We start from the raw sequence: 27,692 nt of genomic DNA, 5'->3' as shown, positions 1-27,692 counted from the left end.
CGGAGCTTGTTTGCCGCATCGCCGACGGACTTGACGCCCTCAAGTGCTACGTGAGTGCGTGGGGAACTTACCTGACATGGCGTTTCGCGCTCATGCCACCATTCACGTCGCTGCTCGTGGACCATAGCGACGACCCCGCCAAGCGCTGCACCACCGCCTCAATCAAGCGTCGTACCACTGTAGCCTGGACCCTCACGCATCAAGCTCACCAAAATCCCCTATGTTAGGACATGTCTTGTCTACTGTGGCAGATGGCTTGCCCTCTTTGTCTACATCGACGACGGTCATAGTCTGCTTAGCCTTTTCCACCCCGTCATGGCCGTTGAGATCCTCCTGTCCCCCGCTGATCTACGATAGATGCCTCGTCTCCAAGATGCTCTTTGCACCCAACCTCACCACTAATTACTTATTGGCCGCCGTGATATGTGACATCAATAGGCTTCCTACATCGCGCAGGGCCCGGGAGGTGGGCCGTCCTCGACCCCATCCGCCTCGCCGATGGAGACCAGATCACTGACATCCTCTACAACAGAAATGGTATGGTCTACTGCCTCACTCAGTTTGGAGATGTCCACATGCTCCGCATGCTGTAGCGCTGCCGCAGGGAACCTATCACATTCTTGAGGGCCACACATTAGCGCATCACGTAGTGCATAACAAGCGGATCATCTAGATGCACGGGACAGGTCTAGATCTAAAAGTGTCGACCACTATAGAGACACTGTTGTCATCTGTGGGAAGCAACTTACTGTTTGACGTGGCCACCAATTTGACCCCGCCAAATAATACAATCTCGACTTTCACTAGCGCTAATAACCTTGTGTTCTAGGATTGTAACATATACCAAATCAGGAGGAATGCAGCCTCCACGGTTAGTATGCAGCTGCCGGGAGTGGGTCATTGTCATATCGAACATGAAAAAAATATTTGTTCTGAGTTATGACCCCCAGCGCCGACCATGTTGGGACATTCTAACTGACTTAATGGGACACTTAGTGTTTGTTGGGAGGAACAGGGCAGTGTCGATATATGCAGAAGGAGTTCGAGGACTCAGGGGTGATTGTGTGTATTGGATCGCTGGGAGAGGTAGTGATGGGGGCATGGTCTGTGACATCAAAACTGGCAGGTCAATACCTTGCATTCCCCTCATGGATGGCAAAATTCCGGGGTTTCCACAAAGCACAATTTGCTGGTACATTCTAAGTGGTGAATGAAAGAAGAGTTTACCTGACCCGAGCAAAGGCCCATGCTTAATCTGGAAAAAAGTGATGCATCACTAGGGCAGCCTGGTGACATAGTGATAAGGACCATGAACCACATTGGTGGAATTGATGTTGTACCATCGGTAAACGGTTTGGTTCATGTTTTTTGTATACTACATTCGAAGTTTATTTAATTCATTTGGAATTGTCGGCCTATCATTTGATTCACCGTTCCCTACATTTGAAGTAAAGAAGATAAATTTAACATAACAGTAAACGATTGGAACCCAAACAACCTCTCACATAACAATTGATAAACTGGGGTTTGGGTTACTATCACTCTAGCAACCCATAATCAACAAACTGATTCCACAATTCCTTCTTCTAGGCATCAATACCGTGAAGTGTCTTGCAATCGACGTTCTCTTAACACCACTAGAGGAAGAACAACACAAAATATAATCAAAACATTGAATAGTTATCTACTTCGCATGACTACTACCAATAAGGCTTTCGCATGTCCTCAATAAATAATGTATAATGATCAGTAGGTATGAATATATGAAGAACAATCTGAAAATAACAATTTTTCACAAATAATTCTCCGATGCATCAACTACAAATGTGTAATCAACACATAAAATACACACAGAATATGAACTTTGATACAAATATTGAGCAAGAGGGATGATCTAGGGTTTGAAGATTACATGGTGCTAGTGAAGATATTGATGGAGAAGATGATCCCAATGATGAATAGAGTGTTGGTGATCCTGATGATGAACATGAAAGTTTCTCCGGTGGAGTCGCTCCTCCATGCTCGTCGTCAGCCTCCTTCGCCACACCGAGCGTTGGCAAAAATTTAAGTGTCCATGCACTTTAGTGCTATGTGAAAAATATTGAAGTTGTTTGTTGGAAGCAAATATGTGATTTCTAAACAACATTAATATTTTGTACAACCTTCGCTACAAATTAGTTGATCTAGATTTGTTTAGATACAAATGTGTCCAACACTTAAACATGTCTAGAAACATCCTTATTTAGTAAAATCTGAGCCAGCTAACACGAGACTGATGGAGTATATGTCTATTTTCAAGCAATTACGACTTACAAAAAACAACAAAAGAAAGACTAGGAAATCACGATTTACCAAGGAAAAACATTAGAGTATTTTTAGTAATTTGTTGAAGCATTAATTAAGTTCTATATTGATTTGGCGGAAGGAAATCATGACTTCTCGAAGCATTAATTAAATTATATACAGCTCTTACCGCAATTTCTGCAAGTAATTTTCAGCATCCACGTTTTTGTGGCTCAGTCAACGCTTTAAAAGATTTCCATCATAGGCCTAGGCACTCAGCTTCTCTGTTTATTTGTTTCTTTCTTTCTTTGTGTGAGAAAAAGGCCCTCGTTTTTATTAAGAAATTCCCTAACCTCGCCAAGATTCTTACCCCGCCATGTTGTCGTGCCGTGCCTGGGCAAACCTGCCGCCGAACTTGATGACCCGAAGTGCTACACGAGTGCGCGGGGAACTTACCTGAGATGGCGTTTCACGCTCATGCCACCATTCTCGTCGCTGCTCAGGGACCACAGCGACGACCCCGCCAAGCGCTGCACCGCCGCCGCCATCAAGCATCGTACCACTGTAGCCTTGACCCTCACGCATCAAGCTCACCACAATCCCCTGTGTTAGGACCTGTCTTGGCTACTGCGGCGGATGGCTTGCCCTCTTTGTCTGCATAGACGACGGTCATAGTCTGCTCTCTTTGTCATGGCTGCTAAGATCCTCCTGCCCCCGCTAATCTACGATAGGCGCCTCATCTCCAAGATTGTGTTTGCAACCAACCCCACAACTAATGACTTATTGGCCGCTGTGATATGTGACATCAATGGGCTTGCCAACATCGCCGCAGGGGCCGGGAGGTGGGCCGTCCTCGACCCCATCCGCCTCGCCGATTGTGACACCCCAAAATTTTACCCTTGATTTATTGATTAAAAATGTTGCCAGGAAATTTAAACCTTTATTTTCTGGATTTTTCTTTTGATTCCAGAGCCATTCTTTACCTTATTATTATGGGGTTTTTACCTCAAGTGAAAAACTTTCCAAATGTATTATTGGACTTGTTTCTCCCCTCAAGAAAAACATTTCTATTATCAGTGGATTTATTTGCATAATTATTCCTTTCTGAGCCTTATTCCTTAAAATGATTTTTCTTAAGTTTCAGGACCCAATTTGCACCGCAACCTTTCGATATATTTATCTAAAATTCCAACCAAAATTTGGAGATGTCATGTGATCTTTTTAAATCACTTTTATGCAAAAATATATTTCATTCTTTCATATTTTGAGCTCTAGACCAAGTTTTCAAATCTGGTCCAGTGGGCAATTTTGCACTACAACCCATTTAAATACTTCTTTAAAATTTCCACCAAAATTATGGGATGTTTATAGGAGTGTTTTATTCAACTCTATGCAAAAACCCATTGATGTTCTTTGAAAGGTTTGAGTGAATCAACCTCATTTTCATTCTGGCCCAGTTGGGTGTTTTCTACTGCAACCCTAATTTATCTTGCTCTAGTAACCATGAGATTTTTCCTAATTATAGCCCATCCTACAAAACCCTTAAGTCCAGGAGAGTGGACCCATTGGAGGATTTTAAGTGCATGCAATGAGGCATTGTTCTTTCTGTCCAAAACTGAAGTTTTGCAAAGCTTGCACTAACAAGTTTCTGGTTTTGTCCAAATGACCTTGCCATCCTCTCCTTTATCTAAAGAGACACTGATCTGGAAAGTTTGGCCACCCCAAGAGTTGCCTAGATGCCATTAGCATTTTGTCAAACAACTGGTGTGCATGGCCAGTTTTGACATGATTTTTGTCTTTGCACTGTGACCTTGCACATCTGGGCAAACCAACATGTCCACTAATCTCCTAGGGGACCCTAGCCTAGACCTGCTAATCCCCAGCTCCACCCAAGCTGCCTAGCTTGCTCTGGCATTTCGCCGAACGCTTGGCGTGCACGCTCTGGGCGCGCCCAGAGCGCACGTTTTGCACGCGCGCGCACCAAGCCGCCGCGTCCCGCTGCCGACACCCCGCGCTCGTTCTGGCCCTTCCCCTCTCCCAATCGACGCCCCGACCCCTCCCACGTCGCAGAGCTGCCCCTGGAGCACCACAGCTCCGCCGTCAGGTCGGCCACGGCAGCTAGCGGGCGGCCACAGCAACCTCTGCCGTGGGCAGCGCCGCCCAAGCCTCCTCTACTCGCCAGCTGCCCTCGTGAGCAGTCCATCCTCATCCGCTCGCCCTCCCGACCCCGCAAGCCTCCACCACGTCACCCTGACCGCTACAGAGCGGCGGTTCGCCGGCGACCTTATCCACGGCCACGAAACCGCCATGGCTACGCTATATAAGGCCCCCCCCGAGCTCATCCAAGCCTGCAGGCAGCCTCAGACCATCCCACTGGTAATCCTACAGCCCGCAATCGACGGCGAGAGGCCATCTTCCTCGTCTCAGGCCAGCTCGGCCGTCGTTGCGCTCCAGTGCCGTGCATCACCAGCAGAGCCGCCCCCACCCTTCCAACACCACCGCTCGACTCCCCTTGACCCTGCGGAGCTGCCCAGCATCTCAAACACGGTCGGGAGCCACGGCATCCCAGAGCCCCAAACCCACCCGAAGCTTCCTCCGCCGCGGGGCTCACCGCCGGCGACTCCCTTCGCCCCCACCACCCTAGAGACCACCGGGAGGACCGCCCCGGGGTGGCGGATGCATCCCGACCCTCTGGAGCCCGCGGGAAACCACCGTTCGCCGGCGTTGATCGCTGGAGCCTCGCCTCTGTTCGGCCAGAGGAAGAAGGAGGCGAGGGCGACTGGTCAAACCTGACTAGTGGGCCCCCTCGACCCATTGTCAGTGACCAGCCCCGCCACCACATTCTTTAAGTGAAAGCGCAACGCCCCAGAGTACGTCTCCCCTGCTAAGAAAGCGCATTCTGTATTGAAACATTTTCCTTTTTCTGTTTTATTTTAAAAACATAATTGGACTAAACATTGACTGGCTATAACTTTTTAAATATCAATCCAAATGACTTGATTCTTTTTCTGTTGTTTCCCAAATATTGTCTAGTTTATTTTCATATTTATTTTTCAAAATTTTCCAAACAACTTTTTTGTACTATTTTTAAAGTATGTGTTATTTGAATATTTTCAAAAATAGGAGTTTGAAGAAGGAGAAAACTTTCAAAAGTTTTGGAATGCACCCTGCCTCTCCACAACTTGAAGGCAAGCATTCTGAACCCTGGCATAATATTTCATGGGTTGTTTGATACGGTTATAACACCACCTCGACATGAAGTATTAGTTATTTTTATGTGACGATGTGATCATACGCTTTGAGTGCATAATGAAAATTCTTGCTGTTGGAAATGGATAGGCTTGTGATAGCAATCACCCTCATATGCCTCTCATGCCTACCGGGAAGGATCCGGGTAAGTCTCTGTCTTGGGTAGACACGAGCTTGTCCCTCGTCGAGACGGTTATGACCGGTGGGGCAGGGGGAGGTATGATGAGTGGTGGTGGTGTCTGATGGATGTGAAATATAATTCTTGAGCTAACCATGCAGGAAATACTTAAACCTCCTGAGTCGACCGTAGATCGAGTCTTGTTCCAGTAACCCCCATACTTGTTTCGTGCTGCCACTTGTCCCTGCCGTAGGTGGGGTACGGTTCAGTAAGTTTTCAACCCCTATCTTAGCACACACCGTACAGAGAGGCCATGGTGGAAGATACCGGCTGCATCCGGTAGGCATGCCACCTGGTCTGGGGGCATGGGTGTTTCCGGTTGGGACCGAGAGGGGGGCACCCCTTAGAGCGCGCGATAGAAATTTGATCCCATGCTACGCGAGGTTGTAGCCTCCCCACTTAGAGTTTTGCTTAACAGGTGTCGTGGGTGATTCCAGACACGAGTAAAGTTAAGCTGGTGTGTGCAAGTGAGACGTGATTTCGACTAAAAACCGTAGACGGAATTTGTTCCGATGGACTAAAGAAATCTGTTACTCGTGGGTAAAGAGTACACCCTCTGCAGAGATATTATACCTATTCGAATAACCGTGTCCATGGTTAAGGACAACAGTCTGGGATGGGTCATGTGTCGGTCTTAGTGTCGGTCTTCGGAGGAAAAACTACCGAACCAGAACATTAGTTATGATCTGTGACATATGATGATTATGATTATTGTTATTGTGGACTAATAATTTTTATTATTTGAAATTTATGAGTATCCCTGGGACGGTTCTACCTCCTGGATATTCACTGTGATTATTCTTATATAAGCCCTTTATGTGGTGTCGCTCAGACGCCCGACTGTGGCATGCTTGTCATTTCATTTGCTTATAAGCCCTTTATGCGGTGTTGCTCAGACGCCCGATTGTGGCATGTTTGTCATTCCATTTACTTATAAGCCCTTTATGTGGTGTCGCTCAGACGCCCGACTGTGGCATGTTTGTCATTTCATCTACTTATAAGCCCTTTATGTGGTGTCGCTTAGACGCCCGACTGAGGCATACTTCATATTGTTATCCTTTCGAGGCGTCGCTTCAGACACCCGATCGGTGCATTCTATTTCTACTCGTTGATTGCATATTCATATATGACATGATTAACCTGCTTGCATGCATCATGAGCTTCATTCATGACTGACGAAGTAATCATAGAATATTTCAAAGCATGATTATCAGTGGCTATATTATACCTGTGTTCTTAATGTTTGCAAGTACATTCAAAGTACTCACTGGCTTGTCCCTGGCTATTGTCTTGGCCAGATTTCTTGCGTGGAGAGGAGCGTTGTGATGACAGCCCCGGAACCTATGCAATGATGATAGCAGCCTCGCGAAGATAGGAGTTATCCTGGTCAGCTGTTCTTGTGGAAAATAGAGTCCCATAGACGCTGATGATCCACAAACCGCTTCCGCCATCAACCACTAGAAACCAATTGTTGAACCCATAGGCCAGAATGGTCTTGTACTACATATTTTGTATTTTGCTTGGAGTTTCTATAACAAGTTGGTGTCTCATCAGCTAACAGTAGTCCTGGGGCTGGTGAGCACAAGGGCCGCTTTTGGGAAATTAATATCCCGAAAAAACCGGTCCTGACAAACTTGGTATCAGAGCCAGGCTGACCATTGGCTAATCCTATCTTAGCTAGGTCGAAAAACCTAGGTAAACCAACCCACCAGACCTTCACCAAACCCCGGCCAAGCTTCTCGTGTAAGATAGCCTCACAGTGACCTGACACCTTTTGGTAGTCGGTGCCCAACCTATCAGCCTAGCCTGTCGGTCACACGCCAGTGACCGGCCCCTGAATAGTCTTTTTCGCAAGCGTGCGAAGGAAGACTCCATCCCATTTTTCTATAAAAGGGCACGCTAGCCTCAACCCAGCCCAGCACAACCTCTAACCCCAAACAAAGCTAAAATGGCAGGACCCATTGTTCACAATGAGACCACAGCAACCAACCTTGGAGGTTTTGTGACCGTGCTAGCAAACCTCACCCGCCGTGCCTTTGCATTAGAAGAGCCCCCAGAATATGTTGTGTACCAAGGGTCCATGAGCGGTGAGAGCCGTCAATTTTGGGCCACTGTGCACGTCTATGGTAGGGGTCTATCGCCAGAACGCCCCTACAGGTTCACCGGAAGGACAACTTCCTTTGAGCCACAAGCCATCCAACTAGCTGCTCGAGAAGCTATAGTTCAACTCCGGCACTTGTCGCCCAGAGTTAACTGTCGCTCATTCTACTACTACCCCAGCCGTGATGGGTATGGTAGGCCACCCCAGGTTGCCAACGGAGATCACGAGACGGATCCTGCATTATTGCATCTAGTGCGCTATGTAAGTGCACTAGAGGGACTGTTCAATCAAATCACCCTTGATCTGATCGCAGCTCGTGGAGAACTGATCCACCGAGCCCCAGCGAGAAGAGAAGATGAGCCCGACGCCGACAACCCAGTAGTGCTGTTCGGACAACCGATCGAGACCTTGAGGTCAGCCCCAGCCATCAACCAAGGTGCTTTGATGACCCCAGAAGTGCTTCGTCGCCTTTTGGGAACACACTCCAACGGGATTGTGGCCAACAATCCCCGTGATGGTCATCATCGCTACCCCGACCCTACAGTTCCTCAACCCCCTCCAGCTAACCCCGACGGTGAGGCCAATGGAGAAGCCTCGACATCCACAAGGCACATCCGTTTAGATATAAACGAGGTGGACTAAGTCACTCGAATAGTACCGAGTCTCAGTATGTCCACACCCTGTAATTGTGTGATCTTGTATCGCCACAATGTTGTCTTCATGTGCATCCCTATTTTAAATAGCAGTTGTATGTGGAGGTACAGTTGCATTTTTAATCCTGGGCGTACAGTAACACGTCACTTTTGTGAGATGTGTGTATCTGTGGCTTGGACCCCGACCCCATGAGAGCAGAACCAGCAAACTAGTGCCCCTCCCCGCAGTAATTAACCCAGCCCAGTTGCTATATAAGGGCCACCTCGTGATCTTGCCGAGTACCCCTCATCTTGTGCGCAACCCTCACAACCATTTCTTGCCATGTCGAGCCCTAGCATTTATCTGTGAACCCCAGATGCAACACCGGGTAGTTTTGTTAAAATATTGTGGGACTTTACCTGCAGTACCATGGGTTCTACCCAGCCAACCCAGTACGAGCTGCTCAAGTCGAGGATCACCTCATCCACCTTGAAATATTGAGCAGTAGTACACATCCCTCCCATAAACTCAAACCAATACCCCACGGAAGTTTCCTTCCTGGGGAAATCTATGCCGACCCCGCAAATGGCCATAGAAGCTGCTGCACATGAAGCACTTGTTCGCCTTCGATTCGCAGTACCTTATGCCAGCGAACGAGGGTATAACTACTTCACGAATCGAGCAGCACCCGGAGGAGTGACATCTTTTCCCGGTGGACGAATTGAGAGAGACCCAGAACTGGCCAACCTTGTCCAGTATGTCATCGCTCAGGAGCGTTTGACCCAGTGAGTAATGGGTTATCTCCAAAGCCTCGTTGATTTAAATCCTCAGATCGCCATCGGCAGACCACTGAGGCCCGACCAGGAGAGACACATTCATCGTCTGGTCAATCCGCTTCCCCCGATAGAAGAAGAGTGTGCCCCTGTACCAGAGATGTTTTCTCGGGACCCCGTCCAGTTGCCGTTTTAATTCTAGACGTTACTACTACGTTTATTATTGCAACATTTATTTTTGTGTTGTAACTTATGCGTGGTACCCTGAGTTTGTGCGACAAGTCAATTATTTGGTTTCAATTATTATGAGTAGTTTTGCTGCTGTAAATTTTTGATTAACTAATTTTCACTTGCGAAAAATCCCAAAGTGAGATTTCTCTTCCCCTGAGTTACTGCAACATATATCTCCTCACGACAAAGATTTCATTCACGCAGCACCATGGCAGCAGACTCACAACCACAACCACTCGAACACATGCACTGCTTGCAAAACCACGTAACTGTGTTGCATCTAACTGATCACCCCCCCCTAACACATCACAGTCTCGAAAGGAGAAATTTGTGGGTAAATTATTCGGACACAGTTGCCCACAAGCACACTGACAGCGGTTAGCACCGGACACCGCACCTAATCCTCGTGCTCACTGCCGCTGCAAAGAGCCATCACTCGAGCAGCAGCGTCCCGTCGATCATCGAGGATCATCGCGCACAGGAGCACGGAGAGCGCCAGCAATGCCGCCAGCCCTCCGCACATCAGGATCACGTACCAATCTGGCATCGCCTCCGCCATTAAAACCTCGTCTCTAGCTTCTGTAAACGGAAATGGAGGAGGAAGAAGGGGAAGGAGAAGTGAGGCCAGGTGTGAGGAAGAAGAGAGAAGCACCTCGGCCGTTTTATAGCTCGAGCTCGGTGTACGGTGGGCGAAGTCCACCAGCGCCGCTCGTCGCCCGATCACCGGTGTTCGGAGGCGAATCCGCGAGCAGTTTTGACAGCACGCTGGCCCGCAAGGTGAGTGCACGCTGCACCGGCAGCTAGCACGCCGCGCACTACCGCGGTACGGCCTAGATGCCCTACGCGCTAAACGTCGCCGGTGGAGAAAGTGTGGGAAAGCGCGCGGGAGAGAGGAAGAAGAGAGAACCGGAGGAAGAAGAAGAGACTGATAGTAGACCCCGGGTCCACCTGTCAGCCAGTGAGAGCACTGTGCTCTCGGGTTCGACCAGAGTATTTTAAACTTAGAATTTATTCTAAACTTACTGTATCCAACGTATAAATCTCTCGTTTTCCCCCTAACCATAGATTTTTCCATGCAGCGCTTGTGTTCCACACTGTGGTTTTACACCACCTATTGCCCTCTCATTGTAGCCACATTTTATTGCACATATTTTCTTAAAACAGCTTTTAACAAATCTCGAGGATGAGATTTTTCTTAAGGGGGGTAGTGTTGTGACACCCCAAATTTTACCCTTGATTTCTTGATTAAAAATTTTGCCAGGAAATTTAAACCTTTATTTTCTGGATTTTTCTTTTGATTTCAGAGCCATTCTTTACCTTATTATTATGGGGTTTTTACCTCAAGTGAAAAACTTTCCAAATGTATTATTGGACTTGTCTCTCCCCTCAAGAAAAACATTTCTATTATCAGTGGATTTATTTGCATAATTATTCCTTTCTGAGCCTTATTCCTTAAAATGATTTTTCTTAAGTTTCAGGACCCAATTTGCACTGAAACCTTTTGATATATTTATCTAAAATTCCAACCAAAATTTGGAGATGTCATGTGATGTTTTTAAATCACTTTTATGCAAAAATATATTTCATTCTTTGGATATTTTGAGGTCTACACCAAGTTTTCAAATCTGGTCCAGTGGGCAATTTTGCACTACAACCCATTTAAATATTTCTTTAAAATTTCCACCAAAATTATGGGATGTTAATAGGAGTATTTTATTCAACTCTATGCAAAAACCCATTGATGTTCTTTGAAAGATTTGAGTGAATCAACCTCATTTTCATTCTGGCCCAGTTGGGTGTTTTCTACTGCAACCCTAATTTATCTTGCTCTAGTAACCATGAGCTTTTTCCTAATTATAGCCCATCCTACAAAACCCTTAAGTCCAGGAGAGTGGACCCATTGGAGTATTTTAAGTGCATGCAATGAGGCATTCTTCTTTCTGTCCAAAACTGAAGTTTTGCAAAGCTTGCACTAACAAGTTTCTGGTTTTGTCCAAATGACCTTGCCATCCTCTCCTTCATCTAAAGAGACACTGATCTGGAAAGTTTGGCCACCCCAAGAGTTGCCTAAATGCCATTAGCATTTTGTCGAACACCTGGTGTGCATGGCCAGTTTTGACATGATTTTTGCCTTTGCACTGTGACCTTGCACCTCTGGGCAAACCAACATGTCCACTAATCTCCTAGGGGACCCTAGCCTAGACCTGCTAATCCCCAGCTCCACCCAAGCCGCCTAGCATGCTCTGGCATTTCGCCGAACGCTTGGCGTGCATGCTCTGGGCGCGCCCAGAGCGCACGTTTTGCACGCATGCGCACCGAGCCGCCGCGTCCCGTTGCCGACGCCCTGCGCTCGTTCTGGCCCTTCCCCTCTCCCGGTCGACGCCCCGACCCCTCCCGCATAGCAGAGCTGCCCCTGGAGCTCCACCGCTCCGCCGTCAAGTCGGCCACGGCGGCTAGCGGGCGGCCACAGCAACCTCTGCCGTGGACAGCGCCACCCGAGCCTCCTCTGCTAGCCAGCTGCCCTCGTGAGCAGTCCATCCTCATCCGCTCGCCCTCCCGACCCCGCAAGCCTCCACCACGTCACCCTGACCGCTACAGAGCGGCGGTTCGCCGGCGACCTTATCCACGGCCACGAAACCGCCATGGCTACGCTATATAAGGGCCCCCCCGAGCTCATCCAAGCCTGCAGGCAGCCTCAGACCATCCCACTGGTACTCGTACAGCCCGCAATCGACGGCGGGAGGCCATCTTCCTCGTCTCCGGCCAGCTCGGCCGCCATTGCGCTCCGGTGCCGTGCATCGCCAGCAAAGCCTCCCCCACCCTTCCAACACCACCGCTCGAATCCCCTTGACCCTGCGGAGCTGCCCAGCATCTCAAACACGGTCGGGGGCCACGGCATCCCAGAGCCCCAAACCCACCCGAAGATTCCTTCGTCGCGGGGCTCACCGCTGGCGAATCCCTTCGCCCCCACCACCCTAGAGACCACCGGGAGGATCGCCCCGGGGTGGCGGATCCATCCCGACCCTCCAGAGCCCGCGGGAAGCCACCGCTCGCCGGCGTTGATCACCGGAGCCTCGCCTCTGTTCGGCCAGAGGAAGAAGAAGGCGGGGGCGACTGGTCAAACCTGACCAGTGGGCCCCCTGGACCCACTGTCAGTGACCAGCCCTGCCACCACGTGCTTTAAGTGAAAGCGCAACGCCCCAGAGTACGTCTCCGCTGCTAAGAAAGCGTATTCTGTATTGAAACATTTTCCTTTTTTCTGTTTTATTTTAAAAATAGAATTTGACTAAACTTTGACTGGCTATAACTTTTTAAATATAAATCCAAATGACTTTATTCTTTTTCAGTTGTTTCCCAAATATTGTCTAGTTTATTTTCATATTTATTTCAAAATTTTCCAAACAACTTTTTTGTACTATTTTTAAAGTATGTGTTATTTGAATATTTTCAAAAATAGGAGTTTGAAGAAGGAGAAAACTTTCAGAAGTTTTGGAATGCACCCTGCCTCTCCACAACTTGAAGGCAAGCATTCTGAACCCTGGCATAATATTTCGTGGGTTGTTTGATACGGTTATAACACCACCTTGACATGAAGCATTAGTTATTTTTATGTGACGATGTGATCATACGCTTTGAGTGCATAATGAAAATTCTTGCTGTTGGAAATGGATATGCTTGTGATAGCAATCACCCTCATATGCCTCTCATGCCTACCGGGAAGGATCCGGGAAAGTCTCTGTCTTGGGTAGACACGAGCTTGTCCCTCGTCGAGACGGTTATGACCGGTGGGGCAGGGGGAGGTATGATGAGTGGTGGTTTGTGTCTGATGGATGTGAAATATAATTCTTGAGCTAACCATGCAGGAAATACTTAAACCTCCTGAGTCAACCGTAGATCGAGTCTTGTTCCAGTAACCCCCATACTTGTTTCGTGCTGCCACTTGTCCCTGCCGTAGGTGGGGTACGGTTCAGTAAGTTTTCAACCCCTGTCTTAGCACACACCGTACAGAGAGGCCATGGTGGAAGATACCGGCTGCATCCGGTAGGCATGCCACCTGGTCCGGGGGCATGGGTGTTTCCGGTTGGGACCGAGAGGGAGGCACCCCTTAGAGCACGCGATAGAAATTTGATCCCATGCTACGCGAGGTTGTAGCCTCCCCACATAGAGTTTTGCTTAACAGGTGTCGTGGGTGATTCCAGACACGGGTAAAGTTAAGCTGGTGTGTGCAAGTCAGGCATGTTTTCGACTAAAAGACCGTAGACGGAATTAGTTCCGATGGACTAAAGAAATCCGTTACTCGTGGGTAAAGAGTACACCCTCTGCAGAGATATTATACCTATTCGAATAGCCATGTCCATGGTTAAGGACTACAGTCTGGGATGGGTCAAGTGTCGGTCTTAGTGTCGGTCTTCGGAGGAAAAACTACTGAACCAGAACATTAGTTATGATCTGTGACATATGATGATTATGATTATTATTATTGTGGACTAATCATTTTTATTATTTGAAATTTATGAGTATCCCTGGGACGGTTCTACCTCCTAGATATTCACTGTGATTATTCTGATATAAGCCCTTTATGTGGTGTCGCTCAGACGCCCGACTGTGGCATGCTTGTCATTTCATTTGCTTATAAGCCCTTTATGCGGTGTCGCTCAGACGCCCGACTGTGGCATGTTTGTCATTTCATTTACTTATAAGCCCTTTATGTGGTGTCGCTCAGATGCCCGACTGTGGCATGTTTGTCATTTCATCTACTTATAAGCCCTTTATGTGGTGTCGCTTAGATGCCCGATTGAGGCATACTTTATATTGTTATCCTTTCGAGGCGTCGCTTCAAACACCCGATCGGTGCATTCTATTTCTACTCGCTGATTGCATATTCATATATGACATGATTAACCTGCTTGCATGCATCATGAGCTTCATTCATGACTGACGAAGTAATCATAGAATATTTCAAAGCATGATTATCAGTGGCTATATTATACATGTGTTCTTAATGTTTGCGAGTACATTCAAAGTACTCACTGGCTTGTCCCTGGCTATTGTCTTGGCCAGATTTCTTGTGTGGAGAGGAGCGTTGTGATGACAGCCCCGGAACCTACGCAATGATGATAGCAGCCTCGCGAAGATAGGAGTTATCCTGGTCAGCTGTTCCTGTGGAAAATGGAGTCCCATAGACGCTGATGATCCGCAAACCGCTTTCGCCATCAACCACTAGAAACCAATTGTTGTACCCATAGGCCAGAATGGTCTTGTACTACATATTTTGTATTTTGCTTGGAGTTTCTGTAACAAGTTGGTGTCTCATCAGCTAGCAGTAATCCTGGGGCTGGTGAGCACAAGGGCCGCTTTTGGGAAATTAATATCCCGAAAAAACCGGTCATGACACCGATGGAGACCAGATCACTGACCTCCTCTACCACAGAAATGGTATGGTCTACTGCCTCACTCGGTTTGGAGATGTCCACAAGCTCCGCCTGCTGTAGCGCCGCCGTAAGGAACCTGCCATTCTGGAGGGCCACACATTAGCACATCATGTAGTGCATAACAAGAGGATCATCTAGATGCACGGGACGACACCAGATCTAAAAGTGCCGACCACTATAGAGACATTGTTTTCATCTGTGGGAAGCAACTTACTGTTCGACTTGGCCACCGGTTTCGCCCCGCCATATAATTCAATCTCGACTTTCACTAGCGCTAATAACCTTGTGTTCTGCGATTATTACATATACCAAATCTGGAGGAATGCAGCCTCCACAGTTAGTATGCAGCTGTCGGGAGTGGGTCGTTGTCATATCGAACATGACAAAATATTTGTTCTGAGGTATGACCCCCAGCGCCTACCATGTTGGGACGTTCTGACCGACTTAAGGGGACACTTAGTGTTTGTTGGGAGGATCAAAGCAGTGTCGATATATGCAGAAGGTGTTCCGGGACTCAAGGGTGATTGTGTGCACTGGATCGGTGGGAGAGGTAGGGATTGGGGCATGGTCTTTGATATGAAAACTGGTAGGTCAACACCTTGCATTCCCCTAATGGATGGTGTCATTCCTGGGTGTCCACAAAGCATAATCTGCTGGTACTTTCTAAGCGATGAATGAAATAAGAATTTACCAGACCCGAGCAAGGGCCCAAGCTTAATCTAGAAAGAAAGTGATTTGTCACTGGGGCAGCTTGGCGACATAGTGATAAGGACCACCAACCACGTTGGTGGAAGTGATGTTGTACCGTTGGTAAAGGATTTTGTTCGTGTGTTTTTATCCTTCATTCGAAGTTTGTTTAATTCATGTGGAATCGTCAGCCTGTCATTTGAATCACCATTCCCTACATTTGAAGTAATCAAGATAAATTTAACATAACCTTAAACAAATGGATCCAAAACATCTCGTCACATAACAATTGATAAATTGGGTTTGGGTTACTATCACTCCAGCAACCCACAATCAACAACCTGATTCCACAATTCCTTCCCCTAGGCCTCAATATGGTGAAGTGTCATGCAATCGACGTTCTCATAACACCAGTAGAGCAATAACAACACAACATATAATAGAAACATTGAATGGTATCTACTAAGACTTTTCGTGTGTCCTCAAGAACTAATGGATCAACTCACAAGACATCATGCGGATAATGAATAGTAGGTATGAATATATGAAGAACAATCTGACATAACAATCTTTCACAAATAATTCTCCTATGCATCAACTACGAACGTGTAATCAACACATAATATACTCACATGTACCCATATGAACTTTGATACAAAGACTGAGCAAGAGGGATGATCTAGGGTTCAAAGATCAGATGGTGCTGCTGAAGATGTTGATGGAGAAGATGATCCTGATGATGAATAGAGTGTTGGTGATACCGATGATGAACATGGATGTTTCTCCGGTAGAGTCACTCCTCCAAGCTCGTCGTCGGCCTCCTTCTCCACCTCTCCCTTCATGGTCATGGCTTCAAAATGGTGAACTGAAGCATGGTCCACTGCCTCTGGCAATTGGCCATAGCCACTATGCGAGGTACCGACTGATGTGTTGCTGCAATACGATGTTGGCAGCCAAGCGGCAAATTGGGAGAGGGGTGGGGTGGGATAATGCAACTATGATCACCCTGGGCAAGGAATGACACCTCAACAAAAGAGATGCTGGGACGCCATCCGACGATGCGGAAGCTTGTAGATGGGATGTGGGGGCTGGCTTGCAGGGATGCTACGACAATGACCGCCATAGTAGCTGGCTGGAGGGTGTGGTGTTGGAGTGGGAGGGGATGGTGAGCTGCTGCTTGATCTGAAAGGTGTTTCTGTGGCAACAACCCATGTTTTAACAACGTTTTATTTTTTCTTAGTTTTTTAGGGACCTACGGGAGATAGAGGAGGGGAGCTGGGACGAAGCGTTTGACTATTGAAATAGGCGACATGACTCGGAATGGACGTCTTTGCTACTTGTGAGCTGCATTGGGATTTCCTCAAAGAGGAGAGGATGATGCAGTACAGTAGAGATAAGTACTTCTCTCTTTTATGAAACAAAGCTTATCAATCCAGTAGGAGAACCAAGCAACAATATGTAAACAACACCTGCACACAAACAACAAATTCATGCAATCCAACGCGTAGAGGAGTTGTCAATCCCTCAACGGTTAGGAGCAAGATAAATTGTATAGTATTTGATATATAGATTGAACAAAAATACAAAATAGAATATATAAAAGGAAATTACGACAATGTATTTTTAGTTTTAATATATGATAAAAGATAGACCTGGGGGCATATTTTAACTAGAGGCTTCTCTCGAGAAAATAACATATGGTGGGTAAACAAATTACTGTTGGGCAATTGATTGAAAAGCAAATAATTATATTCATATCCAAGGCAATGATCATACATAGGCATCACATCCAAAATTAGTAGATTGACTCATGCCTGCATCTACTACTATTACTCCACACATCGACCGCTATCCAACATGCATCCAGTGTATTAAGTTCCTGGAAAAATAGAGTAATGCATTACGCAACATGACCTGATGTAGACTAGATAAACACATATAGGAATAAACCCCATTTTTTACCCTTTTTGTCATTAGGATGGAGCACTTCAAGATCGAACCCATTACAAAGCACCTCTTCCCATGGCAAGATAAATCAACTTAGTTGGCCAAACCAAACCAATAAATCAGAGAAGAAATACAAAGCTTTATTAGTCATGCATAAAAGAGTTTAGAGAAAACTCAAATAATATTCATGGATAGATCTGATCATAAATTCACAATTCATCGGATCCCAGCAAAAACACCGCCAAAAGTCATTACGACAAATAGATCTCCAAGAACACCAAGGAGAACATTGTATTGGGAATCAAAACGAGGGAAGAAGCCATCTAGGTACTAACTAGGATCCATAGGTCTAGGGTAAACTATTGATGCATCGTCGAAGGGACATCAAGGGTGATGAAGAACCCCTTCATGATTGTTTCTCCCTCCGGCAGAGTGCCAGAGAGGGTCCCCGGATGGGATCTCTCAAGAACAAAGGCTTACGGCAGCGAAAAAAGTATTTTGTAGACTCCTTGGTAGGTTTCCTGATTTTAGAGTATTTATAGAGGTGGAGTCAGGTCAAATAGAGGCTCATGGGCCCCACTATGTGCCAGGGCGCGCCCAAGGCCCCTTGCGCGCCCTGGTGCCTAGTGGGTCACTCCTTTGTCTTCTCGATCCTCCCCGAAGTTTCCAGGGTCTCTTATTGCCATAAAAATCTCCAAAAAGTATCATGACATTCAGACTTCGTTTGGTACTCATATACTGCAAAGTCAAAAAAGAAGAAAAAACAACAATTGGTACTGGGCACTAAGTTAGTAGGTTAGTCTCAAAAAATGATATAAAGTTGCTTGTAAATGTATATAAAACATCCAAGATTGATACTATAATAACATGGAGCAATAAAAAATTATAGATATGTTGAAGACGTAGGAGTCTCACATTGCAACGACCGAGCGTGTCGGTGTTCACACACGGAGTGTTGGCCAAAATTTAAGTGTCCATGCCACTTTAGTGCTATAGGAAAAATATTTTAGTTGTTTGTTGGAAGCAAATCTGTGATTTCTGAGCAACATTAATATTTTGTACAACCTTCGCTCCAAATTAGTTGATCTAGATTTCTATAGATACAAATGTATCCAATACTTACACGTGTCTAGATACATCCTTACTTAGTAAAATCTGAGCCAGCTAATGCGGGACCGATGGAGTATATGTCTATTTTCAAGGAATCACGACTTACCAAAAACAACAACAAAAAGAGTAAGAAATCACTATTTACCAAGGAAAAACATTTGAGTATTTTGCGTAATTTCTCAAAGCATTAATTAAATTCTATATTGATTTGGCGGAAGGAAATCACGACTTCTGGAAACATTAATTAAATTATATATACAGCTACTACTGCAATTTCTGCATGCATGTTTCCGTGGCTCAGTCAGACGCTTTAAAAGATTTCCATCATAGGCCAGGACACTCAACTTCTACGTTTCTTTCTTTCTTTCTTTTTTCCTATCTTTGTCTGATTGAAAGCCCCTCGTTTTTCATTAAGAAATTCCCTAACCTCGCCAAAATTCTTGCACCACCATGTTGTCATGCCGGGCCTGGGCACACCTGCCGCCGGAGCTTGTCTGCCGCATCGCCGACGGACTTGACGACCTCAAGTGCTATGCGGGTGCGCGGGGAACTTGCACGACATGGCGTTCCACGCTAACTCCGCTGTTGTCATCGCTGCTCGTGGACCACAGCGACGACCACGGCAAGCGCTGCATCACCACTGCCATAGAGCATCGTACGGGCTCAAACCCATCTCTTCATGGCAATCTCTGCCCTGCTGCATGCCGCTCCTTCAAGCTCACCACAATCTCCTCGGTTAGGACCTATCTTGGCTGTTGCGGCGGATGGCTTGCCCTCTCTGTCTGCATCAACAACAGTCATAGTCTCCTCAACCTTGTCCACCCAGTCATGGCCGCCGAGATCCTCCTGCCCCCACTGATCTACGACAGCCGCTCGTCTCCAAGATGGTCTTTGTACCCAACCCCGCCACTAACGACTTCCTCGCCGCCGTGATATGTGACATCAATAGGCTTGCCTACATTACTGCTGGGGCCAGGAGGTGGGCCGTCCTCGACCCCATCCGCCTCGCCGAGGAAGACCTGATCGCCAACCTGCTCTACCACAGATATGGTATGGTTTACTGCCTCACTCGGTTTGGAGATGTCCACGTGCTCCGCCTGCCTCATCACCGCTGCAGGGAACACTGTCATCCACGAGGGCCACACATTAGCACATCAGGTAGTGCATAACAAGCGGATCATCAAGATGCACAGGACATGAGCAGATCTAAACGCACCAGCCACTATTGAGACACTGTTGTCATATGTGGGAAGCAACCTACTGTCCGACGCCGCCACCAGATTCGCCCCGCCATATAATTCAATATCGACTTTCACTAGTGCTAATAACCTTGTGTTATGCGATGGTAGCATATACCAAATGTGGAGGAATGCAGCCTGCATGGTTAGTTTGCAGCTTCCAGGAGGGTGTCGTTGCCTTGTAGAACATGACAAAGTATTTGTTCTGAGGTATGACCCCCAGCGCCAACCATGTTGGGACGTTGTGGCCGACATAAGGGGACACTCAGTGTTTTTTGGGAGGAACAATGCAGTGTCGATATATGCGGAAGGTGTTCCGGGACTCAAGGGTGATTGTGTGTACTAGATAGGTGGGAGAGGTAGGGATTGGGGCATGGTGTATGACATGAAAACTTGCATGTCAACACCTTGCATTCCCCTCATGGATGGTGTCGTTCCGGGATGTCCACAAAGCACAATCTGCTGGTACTTTATAAGCAATGAATGAAAGAAGAGTTTACCAGATCCAAACAAGGGCCCATGCTTAATCTGGAAAAAAAGTGATGTGTCACTTGGGTAGCTTGACGACATAGTGATAAGGACCACCAACCATATTGGTGGAAGTGATGTCGTACCGTCGTTAAAGGGTTTTGTTCGTGTTTTTTTATACTACATTCGAAGTTTATTAAATTCATGTGGGATCGTCAGCCTATCATTTGATAAACCGTTCCCTACATTTGAAGTAATCAAGCTAAATTTAACTTAACATTAAACAATTGGATCCAAAAAAGTCCCTCACCGAACAATTGTTAAACTGGGGTTTGGTTTACTATCACTCCAGCAACCCATCATCAACAAACTGATTCCACAATTCCTTCCCCTAGGCCCAAATATGGTGAAGTGTCATTTGATTGATGTTCTCATAACACCACTAGATGAAGAACAACACGACATATAATCAAAACATTGCATGGTAATCTACTTCACATGACAACTATCAATAAGACTTTTCGCATGTCCTCAAGAACTAATGGATCAACTCACAAGACATCATATGGATAACGATTAGTAGCTATGAATATATGAGGAACAATCTGAACATAACAATCTTTCACAAATAATTGTCCTATCCATCAACTACAAGCGTGTAATCAACACATAAAATAACCACATGTACCAATATGAACTTTGACACAAAGATTGAGCAAGAGGGACGATCTAGGGTTCGAAGATGAGATGGTGCTAATAAAGATGTTGATGGAGATGGTGATTCGGATGATGAATAGAGTGCTGGTGATCCCAATGATGAACATGAAAGTTTCTCTGGTAGAGTCGCTCCTCGATGCTCGTCATCGGCCTCCTTCTCCACCTTTCCCTTCATGGTTGACGGTGTCCTGGACTAGGGGGTACTCACCACGTCGTCTCCCGGCCAGCTGGATCGGGCCGAGGACCGCCATGGCGATTCACTAATGGGCCACTTTAGGCAGCCCATGCCGCATACAAGGAAGACTTCACAAGACATGGCGCTAAAGCCAAGGACTCTCCTAAAAACCATAGTCCTCCAGTGTGTTATATAAACCGAGGCCAGGCTAGTCAATAGATCAACTTATATTCATTAGAACAATCTCGTGGTAGATACATGTACTCTGTACTATCCCCCCATATGAATACAATCAAAAGCAGGATGTAGGGTATTATCTCTTTGAGAGAGCCCGAACCTGGGTAAAACCTTGTGTCCATGTTACCATCGCACTAAGATGCCTAGGTTAGGACCCCTACTACGAGATACGCTGGATATATAACCGACAATGGTTATGGCTTCAAAGCTGTGAACCGAAGCATGGGACACTGCCTCTGGCAATTGGACATAGCCACTATGTGAGGTAATGATTGATGTGTTGCTACAATATGATGTTGGCAGCCAGGCGACAAAATGGGAGGGGTGGGGTGGGATAATGCAACTATGGTTGCCCCAAACAGGGAATGACACCTCAGCTTGCTAGTACTATGGTCAATGTGTTATAGGATAGGCACCTTGGTCACCCCGGGCTGGGACCAACGTTGCTATGAGTTGTGACAGATAGAAGAGATGTTGGGACGCCACCCGTCGATGTTGCAGGTCGCAGATGGGATATAGGGGGGCTTGCAGGGATGCTACGACCACGACTGCCAAAGTAGCTGGTTGGAGAGTGTGCTGTTGGAGCGAGAGGGGATGGCGAGCTGCTGCTAGATGTCAGAGGTGTTGCTGTGGCGACAACCCGCGTTTTAAGAACGTTTTTTCTATCTTAGTTTTTCAGGGAACTACGAGAGATAGAGGAGGGGAGCTGGGACGAAGCGTTTGACTACTGAAATAGCCCACATGACTCAGAATGGACGTCTCTGCTACTTGTGAGCTGCGTTGGGATTTCCTCAAAGAGGAGAGAATGATGCAGTACAGTAGAGATAAGTATTTCCCTCGGTTATGAAACCAAGCTTATGAATCCAGTAGGAGAACCAAGCAACACTATGTAAACGGCACCCGCACACAAACAACAAATACTTGCAACCCAACACGTAGAGGGGTTGTCAATCCCACAACAGTTACGAGCAAGATAACTTGTACAGTTTTTGATAGATAGATTGAACAAAAATACATAAAAAAATTGCTGCAAGGTATTTTAGGTTTTAATATATGATAAAAGATAGACCCGGGGGCCATAGTTTTCACTAGAGGCTTCTCTTGAGAAAAATAATATATGATTGGTAAACCAATTATTGTGGGGCAATCTATCTATTATATTACTAAAACAATAGAAAACGTAGGGTTGAGATGTAATAATAGGAAAATAGTAAAAAAGAACGGCTGTGATATGCATGAAAGAAGTACCTATATGCATGTCTTCTTATCGCACACGTTTTCAGCCTAAAAGGGATGAGTCGGAGTAAAGAAAAAAAAATTGCTATGCTCATGCGAGTGGCAAACTGAAGTCCGGATCACTTACATATATGTATCTTTGCTCATCTCATTGTTAAGCGCTAATGAAAGGTATTGCCTCGAGCCTAATTTGATATTTGTGGGCCAAGTACAAGTTTTTTTGGCTGGGTGGGCCAAGTACAAGATGAAGCCCAGAAAAAAAAATGTACTTTTTTCAGTCTCCACTACAATTCGTGCTAACCAATGGATGCCAGCAGTTCCTAATCTATTTGTCTAAAAAAGCAGTTCCTAATCTGCATTAACGAGCTACACCAATTTTGGATTCTCAAAAAAAAGATACACCAATTTTGTACGCCAATTTCAGCAGGAAAGTAAAGGACCAACCTTAATTTGTGCACACGAGTGAAACAGATTCAACTTTTTGACATAAAAGATGGTAGCAAGCATAATGGCTTTTTCCACATTAGCCACGTGCATAGGGTCTAATTGTCAAGTAATTTAGTTATTAGGAGCATGTAGTGAATGGAGCGACAAGAAAAAATATGGCTGTGCAATTTTTGAAAATAATAGATGGAGATAATTTCCTTATGTGGATGAACCGGTGCTTACGTGATGTTCTTACTTAAACAAACCTCCTACTTATGATTAACCACCTCGCAAGCAACCGCAACTACGAGAAAAGTATTATTTGGATCCAAGTCAGTCCCTTACGAAGTAGCGCATAAACTAGGGTTTAAAATTCTGTCACTCTCGCAACCCATCATCTAATAACTGCTCCACAATGCATTCCCTTAGGCCCAAGTATGATGAAGTATCATGTAGTCGACGTTCACATGACATCACTAAGGGAATCACTACATACATACATACATACATACATACATACATATCAAGTTCACATGATGACTTGCAACAAGATTTCTCCCGTGACCTCAAGAACCAAAGTAACTACTCACAAATGACAATCAAGCTCATGATCAGAGAGATATTAAATAGCATAATGGATCTTAACATATAATCTTCCACCAACACTAGTAGATAAAGGGCCTTTAGTCCCGGTTCTGGAACCGGGACTAAAGGGTCATTACTAAAGCCTCCCCTTTAGTCCCGGTTCTTATACGAACCGGGACTAAAGACCCTCCACGTGGCCGCTACCTGGAGGTCCACCTTTAGTCCCGGTTGGTAACACCAACCCATACTAAAGGAAAAAATTTTGATTTTTTTTTAAAAAAAAATTTTGAATTTTTTTATTTTCAAATTTCTGAAATATTTTAACCTCTAGTCTCTAATCACCCCTCATCACTTCTCAATTTAACTTTAACCTCTAATCTCTAATCACCCATCATCATTCCAAATCATCGAACTTCCCGGACGGTCACCCATCCTCTCACTACTCCAGCCTGAGCACGCTTAACTTCCGGGTTCTATTCTCCCTCGTTTCCAAGTTCTGCACTTGTTGTTTTTCAGACAATAGTATGATGTCAATCCTATTAACCCTCAGGAATTTAGCTTGAGCATGAAGTCACACATTTCACTGTTTGAGTTTGAAACTATTGTTCTAAAAAACAATAATTATTTAGTAACACTAATATTTGTTGAATAAGTAGTTTGACCATAGTTTGACCACAGTTTGACCAATGTTTAACTAGATTTGACCAAAATTCAAAAAAACTGAAATAATTATTTAGTAACAGTAATATTTCTTGAATAAGTAGTTTGACCATTGTTTGACCACAGTTTGACCAGATTTGACCAAAATTCAAAAAACTGAAATAATTATTTAGTAACACTAATATTCTTGAATAATTATTTAGTAACACTAATACTTCTTGAATAAGTAGTTTGACCATAGTTTGACCAGATTTAACGAAAATACAAAAAAACTGAAATTTGAGCATAACTTTTTTTCCTTTTAGAATTTGAGGATTCTAAAAATTTGCAAACCGGTCGTAGGCTGTCAAAATCGGATGCGGATTTTCGTGCTGAACATTTTGATATATTATACATTTTTTCCGACATCGTATGCAATTACGTTTTCCCTGCACTTTTTGCAAAACATGTCCAAATTTAAGTTTTTAAATTTTCCTAACTAGTAGATGTAGTAATATAACTACCTCTCGAAGGATTTTATTTTTTGAAGTTTTTATCATTTTCTTTTGATTTTTTCAAAACAAAAAAGGCGATCCAAGGGGGGGGGGTAGAGTTTGAAAATGGGACCTTTAGTCCCGGTTTGAGACACGAACCGGGACTAAAGGGTGCGATCACCCTTTAGTCCCGGTTCGTGTCTCAAACTGGGACTAAAGGTCTAATCTTTAGTCACAGTTTGAGACACAAACCGGGACTAAAGGGCATCGCACCCTTTAGTCTCTGTTCGTGTCTTAAACCGGGACTAAAGGGCTCAGGTGAACCGGGACTAATGCCTTAGCCGCACGAACCGGGATCAATGCTCACATTAGTCCCGGTTTGTGACTGAACCGGGACTAATGTGAATACTGCCCTGTGACCATAGCCTTGTTTTCTACTAGTGCAAATAACCCATATAGAAATCAACTACTACATGTAATCAACACTACTGTTCACCCATAAGCACCAATCTAAGGTTCCGATACAAATTGAACACAAGATATGAACTAGGGTTTGAGAGGAGATGGTGTTGTTGAAGATGTTGATGGAGATTGCCTACCCAAAATTGGAGACTTGTTGGTGACGATGATGATGATGATTTCACCCTCCGGGAGGGAAGTTCCCCCGGCGGAATCGCTCCGCCGGAGGGTAAAAGTGCTCATGCCCAAGTTTCGCCTCGAGATGGCGGCGCTTCATCCCTAAAGTCCTCTCCTGATATTTTTTAGGTCAAAATGACTTATATACTAGAAGATGGGCACCGGAGGTGGGCCGAGGAGGGCACAACCCACCAGGGCGCGCCTAGGCTCCCTGGCGCACCCAGGTGGGTTGTGCCCACCTCGTGGCCCCTCTGGCAGTTATTTGCACTACAAAAAAAGACACATCCGTTACATTTTGTCATTCTTTCACTTTCTTCACCTCGGGGGTAACTGCTTCTTACCCCCGGTATTCGGCTGACGGGGCTCGTCATCGTCTTCGCTTGGAGGCCCTTTTCCCTTGTGTTCGGTATTTAACTTACATGCCTGTTTGTAAACCCAATAGTTCCTGTTGGTATGATTTGCGGGCTTATCGGGTGTGCCATGAATCTGACAGGGCCTCTCAAGGATTTTATCTAAGTTGGATGGCCCGTTTTGTTGCCTTTGAAAGGTTTCTTCCATTGACCGGACTTGGGACCGCTGAATCCGGCATTGACTGCCGTATCATCTGCGTCATCGTCATTGTTGTTATTACGACGTTTGTTTTTATTGCGACCAGGTTTACCGTTGCCGTCCCACACCTTGGAGGTGTCAGGGTCACCTGAACTGTTGATTCTACGAGCCAACCAGCTGTCTTCGCTCGCACAGAAGCGGGTCATAAGTGCCGTTAAGGCTGCCATGGTCTTCGGCTTTTCCTGCCCAAGGTGCCGGGCGAGCCATTCGTCACGGACGCTGTGCTTAAAGGCCGCTAAGGCTTCGGCATCCGGATAGTCTTTTAGTTAAGAAATTCCAAAGCTTGTGAGCTGATTCGCCTGGCTGCTGAATTATGTGACTCAAGTCGTCAGTATTCGGTGGCCGGACATAAGTGCCCTGAAAGTTAGCCCTAAAAGCATCTTCCAAGTCTTCCCAGGTTCCAATGGAGTTTTCTGGGAGGCTATTTAGCCACTGTCGTGCTGGTCCTTTTAGCTTTAGAGGAAGATATTTAATGGTGTGGAGATCATCTACTTGAGCCATATGAATGTGGAGAAGGAAATCTTCAATCCATACGGCCGGATCCGTCGTTCCATCGTATGATTCGATGTTTACGGGTTTAAACCCTTCCGAAAACTGATGTTCCATAACCTCATCAGCGAAGCACAGGGGGTGTTCGGGCCCCTCCATATCTCGCAATGTCGTGGCGGAGATCATCTGACATCTGAGTTATGTACTGATCCTGAACATAGTAACAGCCGTCACGCCGGGCTTCATGGCCATTATGTCGCACTGGGCACGCACCCTTGATCCATGATAGATCTGGTCTGACCAGCTTTATGGCTAGGTCACGTTGCAAGTCGTATGTATATCCCGCGGCTGCAGTCTCCCTGCCTCTTCGGCGAGGGGGTGCGGTTTGGTGTTCGGCTTGATATGCCGCTTTATCCCGTCCATGTGGTGGTTGGTCTGGTTGATGTACCTGATTGTATTTCGACGGTATTGGTTCAAGGACTTCGTCATCGAATTGAGGCAGCAGCTTGCGCCTAGGGTAACTTTTCACAGGTCGCTCCTGGCCGTATTCCTCAATAACCAGGACCTTAGTCCACCTCTCATTCAGCGTGTCTTGCTCTTCTTTGGGCTGCTGCTTCTTCTTCTTCAGGCTCCGGGCTGTAGGAATGAGTCGTCGCTTAAAGCGTTCTTGGTCGAGGGGTTCTTCTAGGACAATGAAGTCTTCGTCACCAAGGCTATCCTCCTCTTCGGATTCCGGCATGTAGTTGCTGTCCTCCGCATCTTCGTTATCAGTGTGTCTGGAGCTGTATTCACCCTCTTCCCTTTCATCCTTTTCGGACATGGACTCGACGGGGTATTCAGGATCTTCGGAATCGCTCGGAGTCTCATTATCTCCGGTGCCGGTATTGCTATCCTTTCGCCGGCGTGATCTTGAGAGGCGCCGCTGACGTCAGCGCTTTGGTGGTTTATCGACGGGTCTGTCCTCATCTGGGCTTGGGTTATCCTCGTCGTTCTTCGGCATGTCCACCATGTACACGTCATAGGTTGAGGTGGCCGTCCAACACCCTGTGAAGGGTGGGACTTGGCTTGGTTCAGCGTCGACATCATCGTCCATGCCGTCGATGTCTTCGGACACATAAT

The 27,692-nt window shown here is 46.0% G+C and overlaps 2 protein-coding genes across 2 annotated transcripts; both read left to right on the top strand.

The window, feature by feature from the left end:
- The first annotated feature begins 15,018 nt into the window (after nucleotides 1–15,018).
- LOC125547416 lies at nucleotides 15,019–15,558 on the top strand. Its single transcript, XM_048711283.1, has one exon. It carries the CDS (start codon nucleotides 15,019–15,021, stop codon nucleotides 15,556–15,558), a length of 540 nt encoding a protein of 179 aa, XP_048567240.1.
- Nucleotides 15,559–19,074: 3,516 nt separating this feature from the next.
- On the top strand, nucleotides 19,075–20,349 carry LOC125547415. The gene is given in 3 exon segments (XM_048711282.1): nucleotides 19,075–19,495; nucleotides 19,498–19,782; nucleotides 19,829–20,349. Coding segments are annotated over 3 exon segments (1,227 nt in total).
- The last annotated feature ends 7,343 nt before the right edge of the window (nucleotides 20,350–27,692 follow it).

This window comes from Triticum urartu, chromosome 3 (genome assembly GCF_003073215.2).
Source record: "Triticum urartu cultivar G1812 chromosome 3, Tu2.1, whole genome shotgun sequence".
NCBI classification, from domain to species: Eukaryota; Viridiplantae; Streptophyta; class Magnoliopsida; order Poales; family Poaceae; genus Triticum; species Triticum urartu.
The sequence above is the reverse complement of the archived record's forward strand: the minus strand, read 5'-3'. Positions and strand labels throughout refer to the sequence as shown.

Excerpts from the sequence above, each read along its gene's own strand:
- LOC125547416 (XM_048711283.1), top strand. The coding sequence starts at position 15,019 with ATGCACGGGACGACACCAGATCTAAAAGTGCCGACCACTATAGAGACA.